Raw genomic sequence first — 22,331 nt, 5'->3', positions numbered from 1 at the left:
GCCAAAAATATTACTTAGATATTACTTAGAGTGAGAAAAAAGCAAAAAAATATATAAGGAACTGTTAAATTGTCAATTTACTATCATTTAATTGAATGCAAAAATAAATATTTTAATATAAAAATATATCAAGTGAAGGGTCGATAAATTTAATACGTAAATGAAAATTCTAGTTACCATCTAAAATCAAAATGATGGTTTCCTTTTCTGCCTTTTCCTCGGCTGTCACATTTCTATCTCTTTTACCAGTCTCATTTAACGTACACTTTTTGTCACATAATGTCTGTTGGGGGTAAAAGAGCCAAATTTTGTTGGTTTCCTATATTTATGATTTATGATATTGGTATAGCAGGAAGCATGATGAACCCTTTGTCTTGTTTTGGTTCAACATCATTCGAGATAGGAGCTAGAGAAAGTGGAGTTAATGAGTTTTTGTATTTTTTGAGAATTGGAGTTAATGAGTTATGCATCATTTCAATCTCAGTTTTCAACCCTTTCCTCAGCTACTATTCCTGCATCCAGCGAAATGCCTACACACTTTGTTGACCACTTGGTAGTAAACAACAAAATAGTATTACATAAATTAAATAGTAATATTTTTTTATTGGAATATAATCAATATATTGAATAATATATTCGGGTACTAATATTAATAATATGCTTTTATTATTTTTAATAAAATATATTAATACCGAATGTAACGTTTAAAGTTATTAATATATTTTTATAAAAATAATAATAAAATGTTCATTTAATGTTTTAACTGTTTCCATTTAATATTAAAAAAAAAATTGTATTAATAATATTAGCATGTCATTGTTTTTATGAAACTAAGATTTTTCAAACATTTTTTTTATAGTTAGGAAGACATATTTATTAAAGTTAGACAGTCAAATTTTTCAAACACTTTTTTTATAAATATAATACTAACACTGAAATTTAAATCTATAATTTGGTACATTCAACTCAAAAGCCTCACCGGTGGACTGATCCTAATGATTCGATTGATATTTTTTAAACTGCAAATGTTTCTCTAGTCACTTTAGCAAGTCATTTTAAAAAAACAAATAGTTTTATGCATGAATTTTATTTGCAGTTCCACTCATCATGCACTAATTAGGTTAATGATTGTATTTTCTGCTATTAGGCCTATATTTATCTATGGGCTGCACCTTGTTTTTCCTTTCACTAACCTTAAAGTGCACCATTTAGGTTAATGAACTAATTAGGGTACCATGTCATGAGGTTAAAATAGAAAAAAAAAACGTTAAAGAAATTTAAAATTGTCAAATATATAATAAACATATAATAAAAGTATATTAAATATGATACATAAATTAATTGTTAAAAATATTAAACAAATATTCAATATATTAAAAATAAATTATCAAATTTAATTTCCTGATAATTATTTTTGGGACACTTGATAAAATGATTTTTAATTTCATGTATTATTATTTTCACTAAAAATATTTATTAATGTAATTAAAATAATTATTTATGTTAATAATAAAGATAAATAATTAAAATACAATAATATAAAATATATTATAAATTATTAAACCAATACCGTGTATGATAGAGATTATTAAACTAGTATAAGAAAGAGAAGAATTAGAAATACACATTTTATCATTATTATGATGTCAGAAGGCTCACAAAATTTTATACTTCAATAAATTAAAATCATTAAAAGAATGTGTAAAGGTGTGTGTTTTTACTATTTCTTTGGATGAAAAGGTATAAAATACGGTTAAAGTGTGAAAATAGGCAGGCGTTAAGCCGGAAAGAATAAAAAGTGTGAAACAGAACATGCAATGTAAGAGTGCAAATAAGAAAACCTCATCTTTGTTGCGTTTACAATGACCCATGACCCTTCTTTATAACTTTTTTCCCTCCCCGAATTCACTCGTGGCCCCAAAACTTACACAACACCGCACAGAATCTCCACCATTAGACACACACTACTAGCACTAGCCCAATATCAACTATAAATACCCTTCTGCCCCTCCCTTTGTTGCTCAATATTTGTCCATTTCCCAGTGTGAACGCACACCCCGTGAGAGCAGAGAAGCTAGTCATGGGCAAAAGAACATTGCTCCTGAAACTACTCACTCTGGTGTCTCTTTTAGGATGCTCATCAGCTTCAGATCATTTGGTTAATGTATCCAAGTTGGAGATGTTCGTGGATGAGCTTCCTCACATGCCCAGAATCCTTGGCTATCATCTTTCAGATGGCGTCCCAAGATCTAAGTCTTTCAAGATTGGCATGTTCAAGAAGAAATGGGTATGTATGTTTTTTTTTTCTCTTTCAATTAATATTAAAATATTGAATTTTATATTTCTCTACCTTTGTCTTTACTCTTTAGTGTGCCATGCTAAGTTCTTTCTTTGCTGGTTTCGATGACTGCTAGGACGAGACTAACGTGGTTCTTCATTTCAAAAGTCCTTTGAATACTAAAAATAGTCCTTAGGTCCTTGCATAGCATAATTCTTGATCATTTTCCTTTTTACATATAGTATCTATATATTCGTTTTCCCAAATCAGATTTCGGAGATTACTGATAGTCCGACAGTGATACTTAGAATAAATATTTACTGAAATCTGTCTGAGACATTCTAGTTACCAAAATTACAATGTTGTTTAAGTGGTTAGACCTTCTACACACAAATTATAGAGACAATCTATTTAACAAAAAAATCTAGTGTTCAATTTTTGAGTGTGAAAATTCTATGGATTAACATCAGTCATAATATTATAATATTACACTGAGATTAATCTTTTAGTCCAGAGGAGAGATACCTGTTGGAGAAAAAAAAAAATTACAATCGTGCTTACATGGGTTGCTCCTTGACCAGATCCCATGGCATGAGTTTGATGATGAACCTGAAGAAAATGTTCTGTGTAAGTTATTGTATTGTTCACAAAAATAAATATCGGTCACTCTCCCTTGTTACATTTCAAGAGTCAACACAACTATTTTTCACTTTTGTTATTTGATCTACTTTCTATTTTCTCACACATTCGGAACTTTCTCATATTCCACGTTTCTACCTAATTCTTTCTGAAACTAACCCTCATTACTCACAAAGAAAGCCATTTCCAAATTCCAACGACAGGAACATGAGTTGCGGCTTACCAAATACCATGGCATAATTGATTATTATGTGCCTCTGATGTTTGAAATGTCATTTTGTAATAAATTTTGCTGGACCCAAATTTAGTTTTGCTTTTTTATTTTAATGGTCCAAATTGTAATCCGATTATCAATAAAAATTGTTAGAAATTTAATATTATTTTTCTGGCTTGAAGATACTATGAAAATTTAAATTGTCGATTACTATGATTATGTTGAGAGGATATTTTAGTTATTTTTTTTTTACTAATTAAAAATTTTATCTAGTTTTCAGTAAACAAGCTTTCTTTAATAATTTTTCATAGTTTCTAATATTTTTTCTATCTGAAGTGATTTTTCTAAAATTGTAGCTTTTAATTTCTAAATTTTTATATTTTCTTTTACTTTCATAATTGATATGTTTTTTTTTTCCTTGTTACATTTTTTAAATAAATCATGATATTTTTTTATTATTTTAAATTTTTTAACTATTTCAACAAAAAATTCTATTGAATAATTCTAATTTAATAAATTATTTTTTTAGATTTCAACTACCACATAATTTTTGAATTAGTGGAATAAACCTATATTTTGGTTTTGTAGATCTAACATTACTTATTTTCAAATGGCTCTTTCTGTTTTTCATAAATGGTTTTTTTCACAAGTTTCCGGTGCCAGGCAAAATTTTCCTCCCAATAATTTCCCATCTCTAGGACAATAATATTTGATATTTAACCAAAGCGTACCCAAAAATCCGTTTCGTCATTGGTGATGATCCCCTCTCTGGAAGATTCCTGGGTTGTCAAAGCTAACTGGGTAGATAGATACTTATAATTAGATAAAATTATTTGTGTTTTAAATATTTAGTTATCCTTGAATTAAATTTGTGTTGAACTTTCTAACACGATATTGACCCCTTTTTCAGTAAGATTGAGGTGCTGTCTTCTTCTGAACATTTTTTTGTTGTTATAAAACCACTAAATACCATACTCTTAGTGTGTCATTCATGTCCAAAAGTTAAAAACTTTTTTAATTCTAATTCTATATGCTACATTAGATTACGTTAATTCATTTACTTTAACGGACCACAGCTTTGAAGATTGGTCATTAAATGATTTACGCAAAGAATTGGTTCGCCGGACCTTTAGGCTTCCCTTGGTTGGATGGAAGGAAAATAGGGAGGAAAGAAAAAATTTAAATTTTGAATTGAAAAAATGAGAGAACGGAAAAATTTAATTTTTTGTATCTACAAAAATAATTTTTCCTTCCATTCTCTCTCCAAATAAATAAATAATATTTCGTTAGTTGTATTTTTTTTTTTCTCTCTTACCAAAGAACCCTGGCCATGACATTGATAATTCAATGTCCACTACGAGTATTGGCAGTCTTAAGTATTCTACTTTACATTCAATGATATTCTACAGATCAGTTTGGCTTCAGTTGCTCACTTGCCCTGCCTAACATGTCGTTGGTCATTGGTGTACCACTATCTAGCTTTAGGATTGGGGTGTCATATCCTTTTAACCATTTATTTATATCAAGAAACATAAAAAGAAACTGTAAAATATCATTCTGCGTGTGCCATTCGTATCCAAAAGTTGAAAGCTTTCTAGATTTTTTTAATTGACGTTAACTCATTGACTTTAATGGGCCAGAGGCACTGAAGATGAGTCATTAGATAATTATGCAAAGAATTGGTTCCCAGATCTTTGAAAGTGCCATCCACTCTGGCTCTGACTTTGATAACTCGCGGTATCCACTATGAGTAATGTCTTCTTGTTCACACCATTGTCACTCTTAATTAGTATTATACTTAAAACAAACTCAACATTAGGGAAGGCAGAGGAAATCTAATATAAACCCTTGAAAGTATATTTTATTGTACGATAAAAAAAAAATGACTTAGTTTGAAAAATATGGACTATTATACGAGTCACAATCTTCGGGACTTGGAATTGAACGTTTAGCATCTTCATTCATAACATTATGTCATTGTTTGACGAACATAATATATTTCTCTTTCACAATTAAATGAATCTATAGGTATAAAATCCACAAACCGCTAGCATGTTGTCTCAACTGAAAAATTCTTTTCCTTTTGCAGAAATTCCACAAGGATCTGCCTCCAACAACAGTGTACGCTTTTGGAACAAGCAAGCACACAGCAACAGTTCCTGGTCCAACGATCGAGGCCCTCTATGGCGTTGACACCCACGTGAGGTGGCAAAATCACCTCCCTCCAAAACACATACTTCCCTGGGACCCAACAATCCCCACCGCAATGACCAACTCGACACGTGGAATCCCCACAGTGGTCCACCTCCACGGTGGGATCCACGCGCCAGAGAGCGACGGAAACGCCAACGCATGGTTCACATCAAAATTCAACCAAAGAGGACCCACATGGACCAAAAAAACATATCACTACCCGAACAATCAACAGCCGGGGAACCTATGGTACCATGACCATGCCATGGGGTTGACCCGAGTCAACCTTCTAGCTGGCTTACTTGGTGCCTACATCATTCGCCACCCTGAGATCGAGGACCCGCTAGGCTTACCCAGCGGTGACGAATTCGATCGAACTCTGATCGTGTTCGATCGTAGCTTCCGCACGGACGGTTCGATCTTCATGAGTTCCATTGGGAACAACCCTAAAATACACCCTCAGTGGCAGCCAGAGTACTTCGGGGACGCAATTATCGTCAACGGCAAAGCGTGGCCGCGTCTCACTGTACGACGTCGTAAGTATCGATTCCGCATAATCAACGCCAGTAACGCAAGGTTCTTTAGATTCTTCTTCAGCAACGGCTTGAGATTCACGCACGTGGCATCCGATTCGGCTTATATCGAGAAGCCCGTAACCGCCAATGAGACGCTGGTGGGGCCATCTGAGATCACAGACATAGTTGTTGACTTTTCTCGGTCCAAGAGTAACGTGGCTATTCTAGCTAACGATGCAAAATATCCTTACCCTTCTGGTGACCCTGTTAACGAGGCTAACGGCAAGGTTATCAAGTTTATCATCATACCTGATCATGATCAACAACTCCACACGTCTCGGCTCCCTAAACGCTTCTTGGAATACCCTCTTCTGGATTTATCCAGTGTGACGCACACACGGTATGTTGCTATGTACGAGTATGCCAGCGACATCGATGAGCCAACCCACTTGTACCTTAATGCGAAACCGTACGAAGCTCCGGCTACGGAAAATCCCAAGGTGGGGTCCACAGAGCTGTGGTATGTGATCAACTTGACGGAGGATAATCACCCGCTTCACATTCATTTGGGTTTGTTCAAGGTGTTGGATCAGACGGAGCTGGTGAAACCGCATGATGAGTTTACGGAATGCATGACGAAAATCAACGATGCGGTGAAGTGCCACGTGGACAAGTACGCGCGTGGCAAGAAAATAGAGGTGCCAGCTCATGAGAAAGGGTGGAAGAATGTGTTCAAGATGATGCCCGGGCATGTGACCAAGGTTGCTGTGAGGTTTTCTTACATACACACCAATGCTTCCTATGCGTTTGATGCGACCACAGAGCCTGGCTACGTCTATCATTGTCATGTAAGTATACTTACCCTTTCTTGTCTAGGTCATAGGAATGTTTCTTCTAGTTTTTTTAAATCTTATTTCAGTTTTATATTAGCACATGCATGGTGTAGATCGCTCCACTAAAGTCAAGTTAGGGTTATATTTATAAAATGAATTAGAACAATTTTTATACTAGTTTATTTAGTTAAAATGTTAAATAATAGTACACGCACCACACGCAGTCATGACAGAGTTTAAAGGGAAATACATTTTTTCTTAGGAAAATTAATGGTGCACTCACATGAATGCGCATACAAAGTTAACAATGAGGTTTAAACTATACACACATCATCCAAATTATCTAAATTAATTATAATTAATTCCTTACCACTAGATCCACCCAGATCGATGAACACACCACTTTGAAGAATTAATGGTGCGCACATATTCTAAGACTAGTATGTTTTGGTATGGCTCATCATAACGCACGGCACATGCCATTTCTGTATGTATATATATATGCAGGTATTGGACCATGAAGACAATGCTATGATGAGACCCTTGAAAATCATCAAGTGATGTTTCTCAACGAAGCCATAGAATGGAACCATGTGCAGCGCTAGCAACTTAGTTATATTGTTATTACTCCATGAAGGAGGGTATGTGGAGAAAAATAAATAAATGTTATTATAATTAGCTCTGTTATTTTTCAAAACTTCAAATTATTGATGAAAAATTTATAAATTAAACAAACTAAGCTAATGATGAATTTATAGTTTTAAATATTTTTTAATCCTTACGATTTAATATTTTTTATTTTTTGACTTTCTAAATTATTTTTTTAATTATGTTTATTATTTTTTTGTCATTTAAGCATTTTAAATGTGGGGATCCAATTTTTTATTTATTTTTATCGGTATTGAACTTGACGCATTGCGTTTACTTTTGTGCCTGCTGGTTGTTGACTCTTGACACAAAGCCCGTGGCTGCTGAGGGCCTGAGACATTCATTCCGAAGCTGCAAAACTAATACTATCTTGAGATAATCTTGATGTGATTTTGGTTTGGTGACAGACTGGTGTATGATTTGGGGGTGTTCGTAAAATTAATTTTGAAGAAAATTTATTTTGTAAAAATTATTTTACTTAAAATTAATTTTTTGAGTTTAGATTTATATTACATCATCCAAATTGTGTTACAATATTAACTAATATAATTTTAGATAAATATTCATATTTTGGTCTCATTTTTATAAATTGATTATGATCTCAAAAGTAATTTTAATTAGGTTGAAACACTTTAAGTAATTTTTAAATACAATAAAAATATATGTAGTGAATTTTATTATTAATTTACTTTTAAAATAAAACCATTCAAACATAAATTACTTTACTTTAAAATAAATTTTATAAAATTAATTAAAAAATGTTCACTCAAATACACACGGGTGAGATGATTTATATTTAAATTTTTTTATTCTAAAGTAAAATTTAATATAAAACTTTTTATAACAAAATGCGTAGAGGTGATTTATATTTAAATTTTTTATTCTAAAAATAAATTAGTAGTAAAATTTAATATAATTTTTTTTATAACAAAATGCGTACAATTTTTATTGGGTGTATAATAACATTTTATATATAAAAAAAGATAAAATTCATTCTTGAGATTGTGGTATTTCAAATGATAGGTCTTTACCGATAAAGAGGAAAGGATTGGTCTTCTCTCTTTACCGATAAAAAGAAAAGGATTGGTCTTTAACTATCTTTACTAGACATTCTTCCAGTTTTTTTTTTAATTAGTGCTTTGAATCAGTATTTGTCTCTCGCGACAAAATAGAGTCTGTAGCTACATATACACCACAAATGAGCATTTGTCTTGTTTTATATTTATTATGCCTAAGCATTTTATACACAGATTTGTTTAAATATGAAAATAAATAGTTTAAATATATATACAGAGTGTGATTTTTTTTTCTTAATTCATAGTTAATTACAGATATTTATGCTTAAAAAACAGTACAGTAACATACTTTTTTATTAATAAAATTAATCATACAATTTGTCTAATACTTTGTAGACTGCAGTTATATTGAATTGTATAAAATTGAGGTAATTCATTAAATGGTTAATTATATATTGAGTGTTTACCTTTTAATGTATATTTCATATTTCTCAGCTTGCTTAGCAATAAGAATTCCAGAATTTGTTCAAGCAACATACAATTGATTATTCATGATAAAATAAAATAATATTAGTTACTTTATCAATCTCATTCAATATTACCACCAGTTTGGCAGGGGATAAATTTTATTTTGAATCAATGAAATTAAGCACAGGCTTAGGTTAATGTGTTTCTTTTATTAATTATAAGATTGATAAGTTTCTCTGACAAATATGAAATGTTAAATTGTTTATCTCTTCAAATACATAATTTTTTGTCACACCAATTGACAAGAGACTTTTGTTTTATGCTGGAGAAAGAAATCAGAGACTTATTTTAATAAAATAATGACAACTCTTAGTCAAGACTCAACCACTAATACTACATTACCCTCTACAATTTTGTTTTTATCTCGCTAAGATTGAGTTAGTGACAAGGAGTCTAGATAGGTTGCATGAACTCCTATATTCAAACTTCATTTTTATTATTGTACACAAAAAATATTAATATATTAAGAATTTCCAATAATATATTCTCTAATACATTATTTTAAACACAATCATTATTATTTATTAAACTTTATCGAAAATATTTTCTTTTATCAATCTTACTTCTCATTTAATAATTTTTACTTATAATTTTATAGTTTTTAATAATTTTTTACTAATAATAAAAAATATGTTAATAGAAGTGTATCAACTACCAAGAATATTACGAAGTCTCATTTATCATAGAAGTGTTTAAAACAATTTATTTGAGTTTTGTGAATATAATTTATATTTATTTTATAAGTTTCTAATATGTTTTAACAATAAAAAATATATTCAACATAATTATGATTTATCTACATAAATTATTTTTATTAATCTAAAATTAATCAATTTATTTCTAAAAAAGAAAGGAGAAATAAAAAATGTGAATAATAAGATTCTTTAGCGTAGGCAATAAAAATACGCAACATAACACACGATAACCCCTTGGCTCTCAGAAGCCGTCGGATCATTAATCTATGACATCACACTGATCATCATTCATTCGCGCAGTCGATCGGTATCAGCATTCAGCATCGCTTTTTTCTATTCAACGACTCCGTTCCGTTCTCTTTCTTCTTCTTCTTCTTCTTCTTCGAAACCCTAATAAGCTTCTGCACTTCCTTCTGATTCCACTTTTGGTAATATAAGCCCCTCCTCTTCTTCTCAGATCTGAAACTACTTGTTTTAACTTTTTCTTTCTTCGCATTGAATGATTTTTACGTTTCTTAAACATGATTGCACGACTCCTTTTCCGAATTCCAATCTACGCTAAATTGTTTGGTTTTTTATGTTCTATTTTATTTGTTTAATTGTTTACTTTAGTTGGAAATTGAAAATCACGAGGTTCAATTGACGGAAATCATTCTCCTGAAATGCTTTTAGATAGATGTTTAGTTAGGGACATGACTGAATCGTTGAGAAGTGTTGTATGTGCTTCCATGGGTTTCCGGGGTAGTTTTTTTTATGCTGATTCCTCGTGCAAGTGAAGTGGATTTGATTTTCGCCATTTCTGCTTCCAGTATAAGGGGATAGACATTTATGAAGAAATGGCATGTGATATTGCTATTGTTTTTTTGTCATTTAAATGTTACAAAATACCCCCCCCCCCCCCCCCCCCCCCCCCCACACACACACACACACACACCCCTAATCATTCCGAAATTTTATAGAAGCTGAGATGTAATATCTATTGTGAATCTGTGATACAACGGTTTTCAAATTGTAAATTTGTAATGGCTGACCTGCTTTAATCTTTTAAGGAGTTACTACATTTTCCTCTAGTTAGGCGAAATGAATCTGTGTGGTCATGGATAAAAAGACTGCCAGCTAAAGTGAAAGGCAAATTCAAAGATAGAAGAGACTACGAGAGATTCTCACATAATAAGACACATTTTAGTCACAATCACAAATGTACATACCAGTAGTATGTATTATGTAAACACATTTTCTTTCTTCCACCCAGTAGTATATTGTCATGACTGATATTATTGTTGAGAATACAAGAATGATTAAATGAATAGGAAAAATATAAAGAAGTATTATTTGAATGTTTTGTCATGTGTTCTATTAAAATTGTTTCTGTATGTGCAGCTTCAACTGGGAAGATACTGTAGGGCCTGGGCCACCTAATGATGAGATATCCAATTTCTACATAAGTTGCCATTGATACTTTTTTAATCAAATGGATTCAGTGCCTGCTGATGTGTCTAATTCACATACTATTAATGACCCGTCGAAGTCACCTCCGGCTAAAGAGACTGACAGACAAGCTTCTGCTTCTGTAGCCTCCGGGCAAGATAATTCTCCACATGAGGCATCACCTAGGCTATCTCCCACGGGCATATCATCCTGGGCCAAAAACTTGAAAATTTCTCAGCCATTTTCTGGCTCCCAAGACGACTCATCAAGTGGAAATGTTGGGAAATCAACTTTTGCACGCATCACAAGTAATTTCGGATTGAGGTTGTCTCCAAAGTCTCCTGTAGAAGATGACAGTTCCAGTGAAACAGCTGGACAATCTAATTTGTTTGGAACTATTACGAAAGGCCTGGTCGACTCTTCTAAGAATGCAGTGAAAGCTGTGCAGGTTAAGGCACGGCATGTTGTTTCACAGAATAAACGCAGATACCAGGTGTTGTTCTTGTTCAAACTAATATACTTTGTATGTATTCTTGTAAAGCTGATTTTCACAAAGTCTTGCTCATTTAAAAAGTTTATTGTTTTTTCTACTGGGAACAGTGCTTTAATCCCTTAATAATTGGGTGAAGCTCATCATTGGGAGCCTATTCATAGATGCCTTTTGCGATGTAACAATTATTATCTAATGCAGAAGCAAAATTGGGTTAATCAATGTCTTTTTGTTATCTGGCTTTTCTAAACCAGATCTCATAGCTGGTGTTGAAAATATAAAGCCCTGAATTTGCTGACATTGCTTACTCCCTGTTAAAACATGTCATATAGTTTAGTGTTCTGTTGGATGAACATTCTAGCCTCTTTGGTTGAAAAAGCTGTTAAAATTTTATTATGTAATTATTGTTGTGACTGGTGAGTGCATTGAGTTTGATTTTTTGTATTTCTTTGTTTCATTCTGAATTGCATGTTCCCTTCTCAAAGAATCCGGTTGATGCATACTCTTGTGCACTTGTATACTCCTAACTTTTTTTTTCAGGAAGGAGGTTTTGATTTAGATATGACATATATCACTGAAAACATTATTGCAATGGGATTCCCTGCTGGCGACATGAGCTCTGGGTTTTTCGGCTATGTTGAAGTGAGTTAATGAATTCTGTATGTTAATTTTGGTTGCTGTCTTGATCTTAAACACCAGCATTCTTACTATCTATGTATGTAATGCAGGGATTTTACAGAAATCACATGGAAGAAGTGATTAAGTTTTTTGAAACTCACCATAAGGTAATATAAACACACTGACACATGAAGTTTCAAGTTCTTATGTTTATGCCTTTTCTGTAGTTTATTTATTATAATACAAAATCAATAATGTATTGTACGGAATGTTGTTTGTTTCATTTAAAATTGTCTATTCTATAAAATATTGTAATTATTTGATTGATTTCATTGTAATTATTTCCTTTTATTTGCTGTACATAGAAGGCCACTAGAAGCGCCAGTGAGGTGAGTAGATTGCATGGTTTTTAGAATAGGGAGAGCAAAAAGGAGAGGGATCTCATGGTGAATTCAAAGATTTGGTCTTTAACCAAGCCAAATGATGTCATGTAATCTATGTAGTCAACCTCACCTAGTGGGATAAGACATTTGTTGTTATTGTTGTATTAGTTTCACATAATTAGGATTAGAATAATTAGTTCAAATATCTTGTAGATCTTGTAATATTCTTGCCCTAATTGTGGGAAACCTCTTGTACAAAATTTCTACACACACACACACTCAATATGATTGGCCTGGGACTGGAAGACTCTGCTAAGCAAGTTTTCAGTCAAAAATTTATTCCTTGACTCTGTTTCAAGTATCAAAATATTCTGGATTATGACTTATGAACACATGCTTCATATATTCTGTCTGTCATTGCATATTTTGTAGTTTGATAGCAAGTTTCAATTTTGTGAGAGGTATTGCTCAGAACTTGACTTGTATGGTGTTTCTTTTATCAAAGTGCCTCAAGCTTTGAAACTTAATGAACCTTTGTCCTTATCATTTTCTTGTTTAGTTTTGCATTTGACTTTTTTTCTTTTTCTCTATATGCAGGATAAATACAAAGTTTATAATCTTTGTTCTGAGCGGTTGTATGATGCATCATTGTTTGAGGGGAAGGTAATTTCTAAATTTTCATTCAGGTCTTGAAGGGGACAAATGTGATATACTTAAGGGTTGCAAATTCTATTTATATGCCATGAACTTTTAGTCTGTAAATCTGTAATTAATGATTGTCTTAAAAATTTCTCAAAACATGGGTATATCACTTTAGTTTTAACCTTCAATTTGGGATAGTAGTATTGAGGTTATCTATATTCAATTAACAATTCATTGATACCATCTGCTCCTGCTTTCATGATGCTAGACAGCCTAGATTACTTACGTCATGTTGGTTTTTATGCCACATTATATTTTCATTGACTTTGTTTGAACAGCTTCTTTCATTCTTGCATCTGAAATATGCAATTTCTTCATTTAGGTGGCTAGCTTCCCATTTGATGACCACAATTGCCCACCAATTCAACTGATTATATCATTCTGTCAAAGTGCTTACTCATGGTTGAAAGAAGACATTGAGAATGTTGTGGTTGTCCACTGTAAGGCTGGAATGGCAAGGACTGGGTTGATGATTTCTAGTCTTCTAGTGTTCTTAAAGGTGAAGAGTTTGTAAGCATTTTCTTGAAAATATTAATGTGCTTGATATTTGCACTTTCTGTCTTGTTGTGCTCAATTTTTTTAAGATTTGATGACTAAAATGTACTGCAGTTCTTCCCAACTGCTGAGGAATCAATGGATTACTATAATCAGAAAAGATGTGTTGATGGAAAGGGACTTGTTCTGCCTAGTCAGATTGTAAGTTCTCTTTGCAATGTGTTAATTAGGTGGAGAATTGGTGATTCTGGAGTTATTACTATAGTATCAATTTTTTTTCTTTTTTCTGGAAAAGATGTTTTGTTTGTTAGTTCTGGAGTTATTTCTTATGTTTTACTGTTTTCTGTAGAGGTATGTCAAATATTTTGAACGAGTCTTGACTTACTTTAATGGTGAAAACCCACCTGCCCGCAGGTATTCACTGTTCAAGATGTGACTTTAGTATTTACCTGTCTTAATGTGCATACTGACATCATATTTTGTACAGGTGCATGCTTAGGGGATTCCGGCTTCACAGATGCCCTTACTGGATTAGGCCCTCTATAACCGTCTCAGATCACAGTGGTATGTTTGCCATTAAAATTTCCCTTACTGCTTATACTACATGACCATTCTGTTAGTAGATTTATAATGCCATGTTATTGTTATTCCTTTTCTTGATTAGGTTGCTGATATATTCATTGTTTATGGTATTCTCTTTTTGCCTAGTCAATTAAGTTTGTCCTTATTTCTATTGTGGTGTGTTTTATATAATGTTTAGCTATATGGTATGCACCCAGATCTTTTAGTATGAACTAAGAAGGCATATCCTTGTTAAGATTTTATTCCAAAGCCATTAGCTATGTTTTAACTTGGGTGTTTCTAGGGGAGAGTTGCTGGTGAAAAAAGAGCACAGGGAGAGCGTCTACCTCTTTTTTGCATGTTCTTTCTTGCTACAATATGAAAGAATTGTATGATTTACTAGTTACTAGTAGTGATAACGGGATATATATTTTGTATTTGACCTGCTTTGTTTGTGTCTAGAATTGACGGACAACTGACCCCTTTGAAAGGGTGGAATGTAAGATTTTAGTCTGACAGACTGCCCTATTTGATGTTGTTAATTCGTTGGCAAGTGCAATAATTTGTCTCAAGTAGTAAAGTACTCGGAAGTTTGAGTGTCGAATCTACAGAAGTTTTGTTTGTACTTAGATTGATGTAAACTCAATTTACAAGCAATAGATAAGGAATTTAAAATAGAAGATAAAGAAAGATAAAAATTTAAATTAAAAGACTATAAAGGTAAAAAAAGTAGAAGATAAAATAGATAAGGAATTTTAATGTGAAAGATAAGAAAAATAAGAGATAAAGATGATGAAAAAAAAATTCAAAATGCAAATATGTTAGGGTCTAATATGCCTAACTATCCTTGATGCAATGTTGTTAATGGCGGATGGCGGTTCATGGCGGAAAGTCAAAAATCCGTCATAAAAATATGGCGGATGGCGTAGCGAAAAATGACGGATGTCATGGCGGACAAAAAAATACGAAAAAAAAGGGACTGTTAACAGTAAAAAGGGGTGTCAAATAGCAAAAGGAAAAAAAAAGCTGTAGACACAAAAATGGGGTGTCAAACAGCAAAAGGCCCAAAACAAAATTAAAAAAAAAAAAAGATGAAGGCTGACCCGCGAGCTTGTCTTCTTCGGCTTCTTCGTCTTCTTCGCGAGACAGAAGGAAGGCCGTTCGTCGCCGGAGCTCGTGCCTTGCCGGGGCTCGTCGCGAAGTCAGCCTTCGTCTTCGTGTAAGGGGTGTCGCGGGCGGCGGCGGCTGGGTATGCGGACTGCGGGTGTCGCCTGTCACGGCGGCGGCTGGGTGCGGCGGGGTGAGGGAGGACGCAGAGGTGCGGGAGGGACGCAGGGGCTATTCTGAATCAAGGTGCGTGGGTCGCTTTTAATTGAATGAATAACCGGGTAGGGTTGGGTCGGGTCGGCCCAACTCCTACCGCGGACAAAAATCAAGCAAAATCCCGTCATTTCCGCCACCCCGCCATAATCGCCACGGCCGCCATGGCTATGGCGGCCGCCATCCCAAACCCGCCACGCCACCGCTATTCGGTGGCGTTTTTTCGCAAATCTGCCACCTAAATCCGCCATGGCGCCGCCATGGCCGCCATTTAACAACACTGCCTTGATGTAATATTAATGTTTTGCTCTATTTAATGCTTTCTCATTTTTCACCCACATCTACTGAGACACTCAACTCTGATCCCTCACGATGAAGAGCCTACTTTATCTATTCTCTCTCTCAAATCTCTTTGCAAAGATAAAATAATAAATCACATGAAACATTGGAGATGTATGTAAAGGCAAAACAAAGTCACTGTATCCCTAGCAATGAATTGTTTAGATGTCCTTTCTCAGTTCTTTAGAGATTACCATTTTTTAACACAATAACAATAAAGCACAGGAAAGAAAAAGAAATAATAAAAATTGACATTGCATTAAATAGATAATAAGAAAAAATTACATTACAAGGTCATTTGGCTGCTAGGCTCCCAACAATGGGATTTAGCCTCTCATGTTAAGACTGATGTGAATAGAAGAAGAGGGATGGATAGAGGAAGAGAAGAAGGCAATGAACATAGATAGAGGGTTTCCTCTATTTGAGATACTCAAACTTAGGATGTATTAATTAAAAAGCTCTAAGTTTCGGTGTCTCGGGGTTGGTTTTCTCCTTTGTTCCTACTCCTTCTATAAGCCTAAGGTAGCTTAATATCCACGCGGCCTCGTACTTAGCGAGGGCTTTGGCGCTAAGTGCGCCTTTGGACTTCTTCGTGGGTCTTTTTTGTGCTAAGCGTGAGTGGGCAGCTAAGTGAGGAGACACGCTGGACTTGTCTTGTGCGCTGAGCGAGTTGTCCCAATTTTTAACTTTTTCATCAAGATTTTTTTTTTCACGTTTTTGCATCAATTTTCCTCTAAAACACTTGAAACTTTCTTCTTTTGATTCCTTTTGGTAAAAAATTACAATGATATTAATTTCTTTATTATTTCATTAAAAATAACAGCAAAGTAAAGAAATTGTAATCATTCTTAGTTAAAATTGACTATCAAATTAATTCAAATTTCGCAGTTATCAGATGTCGACTCTAATAACCCATTTTTAATGTGTAGGTGTGTTGTTCTCAACCAAAAAGCATCCGAGAACCAAGGATCTTTTGGTGCGTTTCATTAATAATATGGCATCAGTGTATCAAATATTTGATTGAATTGTTGTTCCAAAGTTATGTCTTTTGTTGCTTTTTTTTTCAAGTATGAAGGATTTCTCTGTGACTTGAGCTTTCACAATTTGCAGCCAGAAGATTTTTGGTTTGGTGCACCAAAGAAGGGAGTGATGGTCTTTGCCTTGCCAGGAGAGCCTGGTCTTACAGAGTTGGCTGGGGACTTCAAAATCCATTTTCATGACCGCCAAGGAGATTTTTACTGGTATTAATTAATTTGGTTTATCATTAATCAATTCCTTCGCTGCCAGTCTTATGTTGGACTGAAATATCTTGCTCTTTTCACATAGTTGGTTAAACACAACTATGACAGAAAATAGGAAAGTATTGAACACTGGTGATCTGGATGGCTTTGACAAGGTAAGTTTTTGTGGTTATTGGTAATAGTAGGAAATGGTTTGGCTTCTGTTGAGTTCCGTGTTTCCATGTTTGTCGTTCACAATTGGATTTTGTAATCAACTGTATATTTTTATTGATATTGACTTCTGGCAGAGAAAATTGCCTTCGCCGGGATTTATGGTTGAGGTTGTGCTCGTGGACTATAATGGCAATGTTGTAACTTCTAAAATTGAAACTACTACAAAAAAATCAGATGAGAGTTCAAGTAACAATCCTGCCAGTCCCACCCCAGTGGAAAGGAGCACCCCTGCACAGAATGCAGACAAAGAATCAGATAGTCATGATAAAGATGATGTGTTTTCAGATGGTGAGGCAGAGCAATCTGCTTCTTCAAGAAGCAAGCAAACAAAAGCACCTTCTCAAGCAGTTGAAAAAGTTAAAAATGACACCAGAGTCTCCGAATCAAGCAGAGTTTCAAATGAAATTGCAAATTTATCACATGCAACAGAACAAGTTTCCTTGGGAAACAAGAGCTCTACGCCAATTCGTCATGCTAGTGAGCCAAGAACTAACGTTGAAGGAAAAACAGTGTCCAGTCTCGAGGTGCCCAGCACAGAAAGTGAGTTTAAGGCCATGGCTGCAGATGCTTCTGTTTTTACCTTTGGAGATGATGAAGACTACGAAAGTGATTGAACTACAACAACGACGGGTTATTTTGTTATCTTTATACTTCGATATTTGTACATAAAATTGCTTGCAACTTCCCTCACAACATTATTTTGGTCATCCATTTGTTTGTTTGTTGTAATGATAAATCTGGCTACTTCATTTGCTTAATGCACAAGTTAAAAATAAGAATACGCGGAGTTATCTGCATGTATTGGTCCCCCTTCCCCCAACTGCCACAGTCTGCATTGGATACACAGTCCAATTTAATTTTATAAACATATATCTCACTGTCTTACAACTAACCTTTACCTCATTTTTCTTTTTACCTCTACATTTTTTATTATATTATATTCATATTTATCATTTTCTCTCTTTTACCTTTTCTTTCTTCTCTTTATCTCCTTCCTCCACCCGGAAATGGGGTGGGTTCTTATAATTTTTATTTAATTTAGTATGGAGTATAACATTTATATAAACAACCTTTTTCACGGTTAATTTTAACTCACTACCAATGTAGTGTTTGTATCTTATGAAAGGAAACTTAAAATGCACCTTTAATAAGGTTTAAATATAATTTTGATTTTCTTATTTTGTTGGACGTGTAATTTTAATCATTTTATTTTAGAAAATTCATAATTTTAATTTTTTTTTAAAAATGAATATTTCATCCTCCTATTTTAAATAATTCATAATGTGTCCAGTTTTTAGTTTTTTTCATATTTTATTTTTTATTAATTAAATTATTTCTTGATGATACCTTAAATGAGTATAATAGATCTAAGATTTAATTGAATTAAAATAAAAAGTAAAACATAAATAAAAATAAAAATTGAATCAAAATTGTAAATTTTATAAAATGAGAATTAAATATTTTTATTTTGGAATAAGAAGATCAAAGTCTCCATTTAAAAATGGATAAACCAAAAGTGTGATTTAAGCAAAATTAAAACAAAATTTTTATTAAGTCTTTTGATAATTAAACTTTTTTTTTTTAATGATTTGTCAATGTATAACTGAGAAATAATAAGTCTAACAAAGACAACGTGAATAAAAGTCTTAGATAGACAGCCATTGTACTGAAATTGCTATAACTTTCTAAAGTTTTTATGTCTCTTATTTCATTTTAGTTTCTATTAGGAAAATCATATTTATTATCCAATACAAGTTGGTCATGTTATCATTAAATAATTATTGGGACAAAAAAAAATTTATTAATTTAGTGACCCAAATCGACAATTTTTTTTTTATCAGAACTAAACCATAAAATAAGTATACTGTAAGGACTAAATATATTTTTAAGCCTTTTTTTTTCCCCTTCAGTTATACCCTTTTTCTTTTGCCTAACTTTTAAATGATTTACACAGTTATCGTAAAAGTAAAATTAATGACAACTTAATTATATAAATTATTATGGAATAGAAATAAAAAAAAATTATGATAGAAAATAACTATTTTATTACATTTCTTAGTTCTTGTATTAAAATATTAAGACACTTAAGATTTAAGAAGAAAGTACATCAAAGAGCACCTAAAACATTTCCCATGGGAAGAGTGGACTTAGATAATCTTATGCAGACTATGTGAATAAAATTCTCCAAAAACACCTGTAAAAAAACACACACACACACACATAAGATAAAATATCTTGAGTTTCTTTCCTAAACTAAAATTAACTTAAAGCACTTAAATTTTATAGAATATCTTTGATTTATTAGTTTCTACAAGGACTGAATTGCATACATTACATTAAATAAAAATAACACAAATATAAAAAAATATTAAATAAAAATAATATACAAAAATATATAAAAATACTAAATAAAACTAAAACTAAAATTATTTATTGAAATAAAATTATAAACGAGATTAAAGTCATAAATAATTTATGACTTTCAAATAAAATTTATAAAAAAATTTAACAAGGCATCAATTTTTTTATGACTTTCGTAGAAGAAAAAAAAACTCTTAAAATAATTTATAATTTTTGAACTCAGAAGTCGAAAAATACTCTATGACTTACCTCTTTCTTAATATTTATCTAAAATTTACTTCCATTTGTTAATTTAGAAGAAAAATTACCCCTCAAAAATCGTTTGGCCTTGAAATGGATATTAGATCACGATTACCTAAGTACCCCAAAAAAAGACAAGGGGCTGTTTTCAATTTCACGTGGACGCTTGGTGTGTGGGCCTTTCCGTTCTATTTTTTTGTAATTCCTCCACCATTAAAATTAATAGATGCTAATTTTAGAATAATAATTTAGATAATTTAGACTTTCAATATCAACTATATCTGAATTAGTATTTTTTAAAAATTATAAAATGAAGAATGTCATCAATACACTATATTTTTAAAAATAAGTACTACAAATTATTTAAAGATAAATATTTAATAATAATTTATATATTTTAGTCAATTTAATATAAAGTGAATTTAATATGAAAAATATCATAAATTTTAAATTATGAAGTAGATGCAATTATATATGAAAAGACGAAAGTTTAAAATTTATATTAACGATTTTTTATTTTTTGAATTTTGTAATATCATAATTTAGAGACCGAAAATCGAACGGTAGCTATTTTTTTAGTTTTTAATTGACTCGGTGACTGATTGTTAATCGGTGGTTATTTTAAAAGTTTTCAGCAACTCATGAATTTTCGGTCACTAAGTTACCGTTTATTAGCATCTTAGCGACTGGAAATTATCGGTCGCAAAGACAATAAAATATTTAGTCACAAAACTGGTATAGCTGAAGAAGAAAACACAAAGTAGTCCCACTGCGAAATTTTAGTGATAGATAAGTCTACGACCAAACATATCAATCTCTAAATGCGTTGACAATTTCAAATAATAATATTTTCTTGTCTGTCACTAAATCGGTTGTTATATTTGAATTGTGACTGGTTCTTTCGGTCACTAAATACGGTGGTCTATTTGCGACTTTACTAGTATTGTAAAAGGTGATATCAAAATATAATTTAATTATTTCAATGTAATATATAAAATTAAAAAAATTAACCTAATGGCATCAAGGTTAAGGTCCTATTTGAAAGAGCTTAAATGCAACTTATTTAGACTTTATTTTATCGAGAAATATTAGAAATACAGTTTTTAGCACATTCTTTTATACATATTTTTTATTATTGACTAAAATTTGTTGAAAATCATGATTTTTTATGGGTCTCAACTCTCATTTAATGACTCTCTTAATTTTTAATTTTCAAAAAGTTTTAACCAATAAGATAAGAGAATGTATTAAAAGATGTATTAGAGGGTGTATTAATTGCTAGCACTCTTCTTAGCGTATCACATGAGCACTTGTATATATGATACATAAGCTAGTTTCTGCTATTTCAATAAGCTTTTCTCAATAGCTTATGAAAATAGCTTATATCAAAATAGGTTAACCCTACTTTTCTTTCGATTAAAAAATTAACTTGTACATAAGTCCTCTTATTCAATAAGACCTTCAGTAGTAAGTTATTTATCCACCTTAACTTATTAATCCACCAGGTTTGTCTATCGATTGCAATCACTGTTTATCATTGACATTTCTAGATCATTTTTTATAGATTTGTCTTCATTAATAAATTACTTAATTAATTAAGAAGTAGTTCAGATTTTTAGAATGATTAGAAAAGTTGCAATTAAAAATTGAAATATAACAAACGATTAAAATTTTGGGGAAAATTAATGGGAAAACCTTTTAGCATTAGGGTTTGTACATTAAATTTCTATTGGATTAATTGTCTTATCTAGTATTCTAGTTGATTCTGTTTGAAGGTAAATTAGCCATAAGGCAATCTTTATTTTCTTATAGGATAGGAAGATATACCGAATTGAATTAACTTTTATTTTCGTGATAGCTATATACAATTAAACTCCTTAATTTTTTTGCTAATTCTGTGATTGTTAAATGATTAAACTTATTTTTGTGATTTAAACTATAAGATTCACCTTTCAATTATTTCCTAAACGCATGAAATTATGAAAAATGATTGTCAATCGCTTTGCATAGATAACATCAATAAGAAAAGAATAAAAAACATAACTCAAATGAACACTTTGCCTTACAAAAAAAAAACTCAAATGAACACAAAGACAATTCAAATAAAATCCAATGGTTATCAAGGACTATGTCCCAATCCTAGAAAATTAAGGTCAACTCACATATAGGCATGTTAAAACTCAAAAAGGAAAAACAAAGGAGAACATCAAACCCGAAAAGAATTGTGAGAGAAGAAGACTCAATTCTTGATCCTAACCCGTCACGATAAAACAAGGTTTGTAACTCCTAAACGTAACCCAAAATATCCATCATATTCAAAACTCTTAGGCTAATAAGGGTAATTACAATTAAAACACAAAAACTGACAAACCAGTCATGAT

At 32.1% G+C, this 22,331-nt stretch overlaps 2 protein-coding genes across 2 annotated transcripts; both read left to right on the top strand.

Moving 5' to 3' along the window:
* Positions 1-1,880: 1,880 nt before the first annotated feature.
* Positions 1,881-7,359, top strand: LOC114372457 (multicopper oxidase LPR2-like). Its single transcript, XM_028330021.1, has 3 exons — positions 1,881-2,287; positions 5,221-6,687; positions 7,180-7,359. Exons 1-3 carry the CDS (start codon positions 2,081-2,083, stop codon positions 7,231-7,233), a joined length of 1,728 nt encoding a protein of 575 aa, XP_028185822.1. The 5' UTR covers positions 1,881-2,080; the 3' UTR covers positions 7,234-7,359.
* A 2,480-nt stretch (positions 7,360-9,839) lies between these two features.
* Positions 9,840-18,241, top strand: LOC114370003 (phosphatidylinositol 3,4,5-trisphosphate 3-phosphatase and protein-tyrosine-phosphatase PTEN2A-like). The gene is made up of 13 exons (XM_028327289.1): positions 9,840-9,987; positions 10,940-11,480; positions 12,018-12,119; positions 12,206-12,262; positions 13,076-13,141; positions 13,503-13,679; positions 13,790-13,876; positions 14,025-14,089; positions 14,163-14,239; positions 16,825-16,871; positions 17,006-17,136; positions 17,222-17,291; positions 17,424-18,241. The coding sequence occupies exons 2-13, from the start codon at positions 11,031-11,033 to the stop codon at positions 17,961-17,963; spliced, it is 1,869 nt and encodes a 622-aa protein (XP_028183090.1). The 5' UTR covers positions 9,840-9,987; positions 10,940-11,030; the 3' UTR covers positions 17,964-18,241.
* Positions 18,242-22,331: the final 4,090 nt, after the last annotated feature.

This window comes from Glycine soja, chromosome 10, assembly GCF_004193775.1.
Source record: "Glycine soja cultivar W05 chromosome 10, ASM419377v2, whole genome shotgun sequence".
Lineage (NCBI taxonomy): Eukaryota > Viridiplantae > Streptophyta > Magnoliopsida > Fabales > Fabaceae > Glycine > Glycine soja.
Note: the sequence above shows the minus strand (reverse complement) of the source record. Positions and strands in the feature narration are given on the sequence as shown.

Coding starts and splice junctions, on each gene's coding strand:
- LOC114372457 (XM_028330021.1), top strand. CDS start 2,081: ATGGGCAAAAGAACATTGCTCCTGAAACTACTCACTCTGGTGTCTCTT. Junction 2,288..5,220: donor GCATGTTCAAGAAGAAATGG/GTATGTATGTTT, acceptor TTCCTTTTGCAG/AAATTCCACAAGGATCTGCC. Junction 6,688..7,179: donor GCTACGTCTATCATTGTCAT/GTAAGTATACTT, acceptor ATATATATGCAG/GTATTGGACCATGAAGACAA.
- LOC114370003 (XM_028327289.1), top strand. CDS start 11,031: ATGGATTCAGTGCCTGCTGATGTGTCTAATTCACATACTATTAATGAC. Junction 12,120..12,205: donor GGTTTTTCGGCTATGTTGAA/GTGAGTTAATGA, acceptor TATGTAATGCAG/GGATTTTACAGAAATCACAT. Junction 16,872..17,005: donor CGAGAACCAAGGATCTTTTG/GTGCGTTTCATT, acceptor CACAATTTGCAG/CCAGAAGATTTTTGGTTTGG.